Source organism: Cornus florida, unplaced genomic scaffold, assembly GCF_030987335.1.
Source record: "Cornus florida cultivar Cherokee Brave unplaced genomic scaffold, ASM3098733v1 CherokeeBrave_3.0.0_Hap2_Chr06, whole genome shotgun sequence".
In the NCBI taxonomy this organism is placed as follows: Eukaryota; Viridiplantae; Streptophyta; class Magnoliopsida; order Cornales; family Cornaceae; genus Cornus; species Cornus florida.
The window spans coordinates 63,180,867-63,189,944 of NW_026775576.1; the positions used below are offsets into that span (position 1 = coordinate 63,180,867).

The window sequence follows — 9,078 nt, forward strand, 5'->3', positions numbered from 1 at the left end:
GATAGATAGCCAAAGCACCATTTAATGGATTCTCCCTCTAAACAAACACAAGATAAACTATAACTCCTTTCATTTAAATTTCTGTCTAACTTTCCTAATCCAAACACTGCCCAATTTTTTTTTTTACAATTACACAAAAAATGGCCCCCGAACAAGGGAAAAAAAAATATAAATATATATATATATATATATCTTTCACAACAAAAATAAACTGAAGTGGAAATTTTGAAATTTAAAACACATCAAAAATCATCTTATTTTGAATACACACATCATGCATCAAATTTCTATGTAAAATAGCCCGGTTGGCAGTATCTCTCTTATCGGATTTATTTTATATTTTTATATTTTTTAAGAGTTCGAATCTTGCTAAGAACATATTGTGATTGTGTGGTATTTTGTTTGTCCATATGTTTTCTTTCAAAACCCAAATGCTTATCACTTTGCTATTTACCGGATCCACTTATTTGTAGACATATAATTTATCGGATTTTAATCGAAATCTGATCCGATTATCTGGATATAGATTTAATAAAAAAATCAGATAATCTAATAATGATTCGAATTAGATAACAATTATTTTAACAAATCAAATATGGATTAAAAGTAATCCAATCAGAGTAAAATTTATATATATATAATTATAATATACTATATATGTAATATATATTAATTATTTACTATTAAATTCATATATTTTAATTATTTGTCATTAGATTCAATTGGTTCCCTAGTTATATATTGCACCATTCAATATATTAAGAACTCCCCACTCTACCTAATCTTATAATTAAACATGTAAACAGATATGATTTTTTAGAAAAAAATCAATCCAAAATAATTAGGATATGAATTAGAATATTCAATCTAGTAATCCGTTAAGATTCAATATGATAATTTGTTTGTTAAACAAATTCGATAAATTTTTTTTTTTTTTTTTTTTTTTCCTTACAGCATGTGTATCGACTCCACAATACACGCACCATTCAAGTTAGAAGTGCAATTCAAAAACGAGACCTTAAGTTAAACAAATTCGATATATATATATTTATTTTTTTTTTTTTTCCCTTGTAGCATGTGTATCGGCTCCATAATACACGCACCATTCAAGTTAGAAGTGCAATTCAAAAACGAGACCTTAAGAACTTACTTCTCTTGAATCCCTCCCAACGCCGTTATGCTCACGAGACGAATTCAATATAAATCTAGTTGATCCAATAAGTCTTATTTGTATAAGCAAACATTGAATCCTCATTTGATCCTTATTGGGCCTTCCAATCCATTCCATATTTCCTCCCAAATTGACAAAAACCCAAACCACTGTCAAGCCCAAATCTAGATTTTCCCATCTCCTGTGTCTCTCATCTACCTTGTGAGCTCAGCTAAACCTTTCTCTCTCTCTAAATATCAGCATATCAGTTAGCAGATAAGGCTCCCTCCCTCCACTAACCTCCACACTCCTCCACAAATGTTTTCTCTCACTCCAAACGCCGCCAAAACCCTCCTCTCCTCCACCTTCCTCCCCCTCCACCACCCACTCCCTCTCACCCACCACCACCACCACCACCACCACCACCACCACCACCCACCCTCCCACAAATCCCAACTCTCAAAACCCATCTCAGCCACTCTCAAACCATCCCCGCCAAATTCCTCTCCACAGCAGCAATTCTACCAACCTTTCCGCCCTCCTCCTCCCCCTCTTCCCTCCCAATTCCGCTCCCTCGACACCAATGGCCGCATCGAAATCCTCGCCAACCGTCTCGGCCTCTGGTTCGAGTACGCCCCTCTCATCCCCTCTCTCGCCCAAGAAGGTTTCTGTCCTTCCACCATCGAAGAGCTCACCGGAATCTCCGGCGTCGAACAGAATTGCCTCGTCGTCGCAGCCCAGGTACGCGATTCATTGATTCAATCCCAAGCTGACCCACAGACCCTCTCGTTTTTCGAAACCGGCGGTGCCGAATTGCTCTATGAGATACGCCTCCTGAGCGCCAGGCAACGCGAAGCCGCCGCGCGTTTCCTCGTCGAGAACAATCTTCTCGACGCCAAGGAGGCTCAGGACCTGGCACGCTCCATGAAGGACTTCCCTCGTCGCCGCGGCGACCGGGGTTGGGAGAGCTTCGATTACGAGCTCCCTGGAGATTGTCTGTCGTTTATGTATTATAGGCAAGCTTTGGAGCATCGGAATCCGTCGGACCAGAGGACGGCGGCGTTGAAGCAGGCGTTGGAGGTGGCGGTGTCGGAGAATGCGAGGAAGAGGGTGTTGGAGGATTTGGCGGGGAAGAGTGGTGGTAAGGAGGGGGATGAAGTGGGGGTGGAGGCTGTGGTTCGGGTTCCGGTTGTGAGGATGAAGGTTGGAGAGGTGGCGGAGTCCACGGTGGTGGCTGTGCTGCCTGTGTGCAAGGCGGAGGAGAGGGAGAAGGAGGTGGTGGAGGCGCCATGGGAGTGTGGGAGCGGGGGTGAATTCGGGGTGGTGGCGGCAGAGAAGGCGTGGAGGAGGTGGGTGGTGTTGCCTGGGTGGGAGCCGGTGGCGAAATTGAAGAGAGGAGGGGTCGCGGTGGCATTTCCAGATGCCAGGGTTTTGCCTTGGAAGGTGAATAGGTGGTATAAGGAGGAGGCTATCATGGTGGTGGCCGATAGGGGGAGGAAGGAGGTGGTGGCGAACGACGGGTTCTATCTGGTGGCGGTGGATGGCAGTGGGTTGAAGGTGGAAAGGGGGACAGCATTGAAGGAATTGGGGGTGAAGGAGAGTTTAGGGACAGTGGTGTTGGTGGTTAGGCCACCAAAAGATGACATTGAAGACCAGTTAAGTGATGAAGATTGGGAGTGACTGATTAAAGTGGCTGATAATGAGATTTTGATCTGATTTATTGATGCAAATCATGTTAAATTTTCATAATTATTGGTGGGAACTCATAACTCAAATGTGAGGGGTACCATTTTAATGCCATTTACAGGGATGCTTCTTCTTCTTGTTGAGTTGTTGAAAATGGCTCTTTTCGTCGCAATCTTATATAGCTTTTACCAGGAGTCAAGTAGATAAATTTTTAGGTACATTTTTTGGAGTTGTAATGTATTGACATGTACCCAAAACTTATATTTTAGGTACTCTTTTGTTTTATAAATAGATTACATGAATAATATAAATGTAAGATTTTAGGTAGTGCATGTTGCTCTGTTGCATTTGATTTATATAATGGGGTATTACCTTTTGGAAATTTTTATAGTGGCTTACCATTTGTACATCATCTTCCTTTTTCACCATTAGAATTTCCGTTTTCAATTCTTCAGTCGACAGACTTGCTTGATAAGCATTTTGAATTTTTAGTCTGGAAATGCTGTTTTCTACTTAGATTATATGTTGGCTGATGTATATAGATGTCAACAAAAAAGATTTTGTGATTAACCGAGTATCGGTTAAACTCGAGACAATTTAAGCAATTGTTTGCAGTATAATTTGGATGGAACTCTCTTAACATGGATATTTAGGTGCTTTAAAGAAAAGAAATGGAAATGACTCCCATTTTCGGTTGACTTTGGAATGCTTCAATTTGTGGTTTGCTTGCTTGAACTGGAAAAATAAAAAAATTAACGCATTGATTCTTTACATTTTTATTGATTAGCATTCCTTGCAGTGTTAGTATGGATTAAGATTTTTCCTGTATCACAAGCTAGCATTGCTGGATAGGTTATTCTGATACTCCTTAAGAGACTTAATATGAGAATTAGTGTTCTTTTATAGTCTGGAAAGGTATCGATTTTGAACTTCTGGTACCTAAGCTATCAACACAGATCGAAATGGTTGTCTTATGTTAGGGTTTAATTTGTTTTAGATGCTTCCATTGATTTTAGCTATTCTTGTTAAGCTTTTTTTGTTTTCATCCATCGATTTTCAGAACAATTTTTACACACATTGTAGCATTCTTGCATGTAAGGCATTGTACTAGTCCAAGCCAGGGGCTGAGCCACCTTATCTCTAGTATGGTAAATTATTTGCGGGGCATATTAAAATTCCAGGATTGCGAAGATGTGCGGATTTTACACAATAATTTCATACCCCTGATGGGATAGTCTATTCCATTCCATTTACTTCTTGGAATTGTTGTTTGATTCAGTTTTTTAACTTGAGTGTTTTATTTTAGTGCTTCATGTCTTAATTTTGTACTGCTGGTTCTTGCATTTTCTGTTTCTCTGGATACTCGGGGTTCGTCTGGTGTTCCAAGACAAGGCTTTAGCGGTAACATAGATAAGAAGCATTTTACAGTTTTTTTTTTTTCGTTCTTTTTTACTATATATTAAGAATGGTATCAAGATTGTCCCAAACCACCGGTTATGGACCTATGGTGTACTGATAATCTCGGATTAAAAATCCTAGAAACTGCATACATTGAAGACTGGATGCTTGCCTTATGAGACTTGTGCTTTTGAGAATGTGCTTGTCTCACTTGGTAAGGCTCATTTTATATTCTGCAACAGTGATTTTTTTATTTTTTATTTTTTCCTTCTTCCTAGTCTTGGCAAGTAATTCATACTACCACTTTGTCCGTATCAACGTTTCACTTTGGGAGGTAGAGAAGACAACAGCCCTACCAACTAAAATAGGTTCATATTACACATTATTACTAAATTGAGTTATAGAAGTGCATTATAGAAAAGAATGATCTGACTGTATACTTTTATGCTAGCATATCTAGGTTCACTATCCTGCTGAAGCTAATATCCCCGTGCGTGTATGGGGTGGCTGATCTGTGTGTTGAAATTTGATTGAAATTTAAGGTTCATTTTTGTTGGTCAAACACGAAGTGTTGTGCATTTGGTTTGTCAATTCAATTGTATACTTGAATAGCTATTGCAGCATCTACATGTAGTTTTTCTAATATTTAGAAACTTAGCAGCCGCTAAAAGCCATGGCTGTTTCACCTGTTTGTTATATGTCACCTTGCTACATTATATAGTATATCGACAAGATGATGTAGCCTATGGCTGGTACCTGTTATGCGCGACTTATCCCAAGTTAATGTGCTTAGTCCTGCTTGTTGGTAACCATATGCATCTCTCAGGTCATGCGCGTTTGTTTGTTTATGCAATTACCTGCAACTTTGGCTCCCATTGACAAATATTTGGAGGGTTTTGCCAGCCATTTCTGTCCATATTTGATAAATTGAATGTAATTTTGTGTGTGAGGCAAATGATTTTGGTCCCTGGGAATTTCTAAGTTGTATGGTTGCTATGTTTTTGTCTTGGTACTCAATTATCCATATGTTCTCAGCCTCAGAGCTCGTTTGGGATAGCTTTTGCATCTGCATTTACGCAGGCACTGAGAGCATCAAATTCCAGAGCTTTCAGTGGACCGTGAACATCCTGAACACAGTTTATGACAAACTATAAATCTGCTTGTTTGTGCAGAATTTCTGACAAGTTCCTAATACTGTTGAGGAAATCAATCTAAATGGTTCCTCAAAAAAACATTAAAATCAAATGAATTGACTGACCCATCTTAATAGAACATATACAACCCATATAAGAGTGGTCTAAAACAGTTCGGTTTGTTTTTCATGAATGGAGCAATAAAGTCTCGTGCAGAGTCCCCAGAGGCATTCGCAGGACTTTCGAACAGCACTGCACTCCTGACTTGAATGACTGTATCAAGTGAATATTTCGTCCACTCTTGTACTACACAAGAATTATCACCGATTTTTCTTTTATCAATTTCTTTTTTCAGATAGGACTCTTGTACTACACAAGAATTATCACCGATTTTTCTTTTATCAATTTCTTTTTTCAGATAGGTAATCTGTGAAACAAGTAAGTTCATACACAATTAGATATAAAAGTCTGCTTAAAGAGGCATTTGACCTTGATAGTTGTTACATATCAAATGTGGAACAGAATATAATAGAAATACCATTATCATTCAAGAGAAGAGCTTATACAGCTATTTACCAAACAAACAAAACATCTGAGAAGAACGTAAGATAATTTTCCACATTAAAGATCCAAAACACAAGGTGCAAAAGACAAGTTTGGAGTATCTCTACAGAAATCGTGTTCTAATTTTCCATTAAAAAAGAAGCTAAACAATAGCTCTTTATAAAGGATATATTAATTATACCATCAGCTGTAAAGCTTCAGCTTATCTCCAACTTCTTGGTCAGTGCCTTCCCCCTCATCTTTCCGAAATCAATTATCTTTTATCTGACCACAATCTTCGATCACAACCGGTGATAAAGGTAACCCGCTGTCAGAACCCATCTTCTCCATCTCCTTGACCACAGTAAGGCCATCCACAACCTGCCCAAACACAACATGCTTCCCATCAAGCCAAGGTGTCTTCTTGGTGCAGATGAAGAATTGAGATCCATTTGTGTTTGGTCCAGCATTTGCCATCGACAGAATTCCTGGCCCTGTGTGCTTCAGCTTGAAGTTCTCGTCCGCAAATTTTTGTCCATAGATTGATTCTCCTCCAGTCCCATTACCCATCGTGAAATCTCCGCCTTGACACATGAAGTTCGGGATAATGCGGTGAAATTTCGAGCCCTTGTAATGTAATGCCTTACCGGCCATTCCAAGCCCTTTCTCTCCGGTGCAGAGGGCACGGAAGTTTTCAGCAGTTTTAGGGGTGGCATCAGCAAATAGTTCCATCACTACTCGGCCAGCTTTCATCTTCCCAATCAATATGTCAAAGAAAACCTTTGGGTTTGACATTTTTTTCTTCACTCAATTCTGAAATTTTCCAACCAAAAGTTAAGTCTCTGTCTACACTAAGTGCATAGCAGAGGTTAAACCTAGTAACAGCATCTAATGAAACATCCAGTAGGACCAGTAAAAAAAACTAGGAAGTTCACATAAGAATATGTTTGGTTTAAAATGAACACAAGTATACTGTAATATCCATAAAAAAATATTAATTTTAATTTACAAAACAAATAGGGATAAAGAAACTAATTAGTTTATTTTAATCCATGTAGGTACAGAATTAGAATTTCCAATTGGATTAGAATATTGGCGTTCGAGTCCCCATAGGGGCAAATGGGTGAAGTAAAAAAAAAGGCTGCACACCTTGAGATTGAGAGAGTACCGTTCATAAGTGCAGGTTGAAACTTCATTCACAATTATATACAAAAAATAATATAGATAAGATCAACTTGACAGCATTATTTTAAACCAAATATCTAGATTTCTCTTCCAAGAATGTACTATCCCAGTCAATTTCAAATTTCAAGCCTCTGTAGCCAATTTTTCTTTTTTAAAAACCTAATTATTTCCTACTTAGGCACTTTGGCTACATGTATATCCTAATCCAATTAGAAATCCTGTACACACCAAGACTAAAATAACCTAAATTTTACATATAGGTTAGCAAGTCTTAGTGTTGTTGAGATTACTAATCTCATTTCAATAAAATAAAGTTTATTACAAACTCATGCCTTCACCTTCTACCTTGTTTAAGATAATCAACCTTGTTAAAGTCTCATGACCAATTGACTTAATAAACGGAAAAGGATTCTTTCTGGTCCCTATAGGAACTACCACCATCCGTTTAGCACACAGTATGGACATAAAACCACAAACCTACATATAATGATTATCACCGATGTTCCTATAAAGTAGTATGAAGGCTATTCTTGTAGGAGTGCATAGCTGAGAAAATTGGAGGGATAAATGAGCCTTTTTTATCCTTTAATATAATAGTAAATTTCTTTTTCCAATAAATTTTGCAATACAGATAAATTTTTTATAGACTTTCATAAATTCACACCAAGGAACATTGTGCTCTGTGACAATAAAATACTCTCTTCTCCAGTTGGGTAAATTTTGTGAGATTTGTTTGGCACAACGACAAATCTCATGGAGGGTGAAACAATCAAATTTTACCTATTATTTTACAGCCACAGAGCACAATGTTAGTCTCTTTGGTGTGAATTTATGAGTGCCGCAAAAATATAATCTGTATTGCAAATTTTATCTGTTAATTGTATTAAAGGTTAAAAAGACCGAGCTAAGCACTGCTACAAGAATAGCCTTCTCACTGCTTTATGGGTACAGGGTGATTATCAATTTTGCTTGTAAAATTGACACTTAGCAAAGATCTTAACAATTTTCTTCAATTAAATTCAGGAAAAAGTTTTTTTTTTTTTTTTGAAACCATTTAAATATAGATTCCAACTAAACAAATATGTTATTTATTTCAATTGAAATTTATCAGGATCTCCAAAATGTTCATAGTTTTACCAAAAACATGTTTACCCCTGAAACATTTTCCATTGAAACAAACAAGAAAGCAAAAATTTGATATAAACAACACAAACAAACATGGCAACATACAAGTAAAAAGGAAATGCAAAAGTTGAGAGAGAAATTAGAAAATATATTGTTTCATCATCCATAAGAAATCCTCTGTATATATCAGGAGGACCTCATCACATGGATGATGATTTTTGATCTTGCACAGCTTTTGAGCTCCACAGGCTTCGATACCCGCCTGCAGGCCTTCGATATGTGCTTCTTCCACTATCATATATGATGTATACATAGATACATATATACATACACATACACTATAACACAATATATGTATATATATAGTCGCATATATGCACAAAGATGAAATGTATTGAAACAAATGGAACCATAATAGTACACAAAGATTTCGTACCTCCGAGGGAGCTTCAATTTGGAGATACCTTCTTTATCAGGAACGAATAGGGTTTTCGCTGTAACCCTGTAGCGGATATTTATAGTACAGGAGGGGTTAGGGTTTTAGGTTTTCATTTCGTATTTTTTCCCATTGTTACCCTGTATTTTGACATATTTCGTGTCTCGCCCTTTATATTCACAATTTTAATTATCACCCATCATATTTAATATTATTATTATTATTCATTTATTTTTTTTGGCAATTTCAAATTTTTTATTTAGAGATCTCCAATTACTGTTTTTTACATAAAGTTTGGTTATAAGGACAGTGTAGCCTAGTATATATAATTGAGTTTATGAAATGCCAAGGGATAAGATATTAGGTTTTGGTGTTTTATTGTATATGAGTATTTAAATAGTGAGGCGATCTTGGCACTCTAC

The 9,078-nt window shown here is 37.2% G+C and overlaps 2 protein-coding genes across 2 annotated transcripts; one reads left to right on the forward strand and one right to left on the reverse strand.

Moving 5' to 3' along the window:
- Positions 1 to 1,392: 1,392 nt before the first annotated feature.
- Positions 1,393 to 3,163, forward strand: LOC132311724 (rubisco accumulation factor 1.1, chloroplastic-like). Its single transcript, XM_059809786.1, has one exon. It carries the CDS (start codon positions 1,469 to 1,471, stop codon positions 2,828 to 2,830), a length of 1,362 nt encoding a protein of 453 aa, XP_059665769.1. The 5' UTR covers positions 1,393 to 1,468; the 3' UTR covers positions 2,831 to 3,163.
- Positions 3,164 to 5,893: 2,730 nt separating this feature from the next.
- On the reverse strand, positions 5,894 to 8,781 carry LOC132311726 (peptidyl-prolyl cis-trans isomerase CYP19-3). Its single transcript, XM_059809788.1, has 2 exons — positions 8,657 to 8,781; positions 5,894 to 6,723 (listed from the first exon to the last, which is right to left on the reverse strand). The coding sequence occupies exon 2, from the start codon at positions 6,703 to 6,705 to the stop codon at positions 6,181 to 6,183; it is 525 nt and encodes a 174-aa protein (XP_059665771.1). The 5' UTR covers positions 6,706 to 6,723; positions 8,657 to 8,781; the 3' UTR covers positions 5,894 to 6,180.
- Between the last annotated feature and the right edge of the window lie 297 nt (positions 8,782 to 9,078).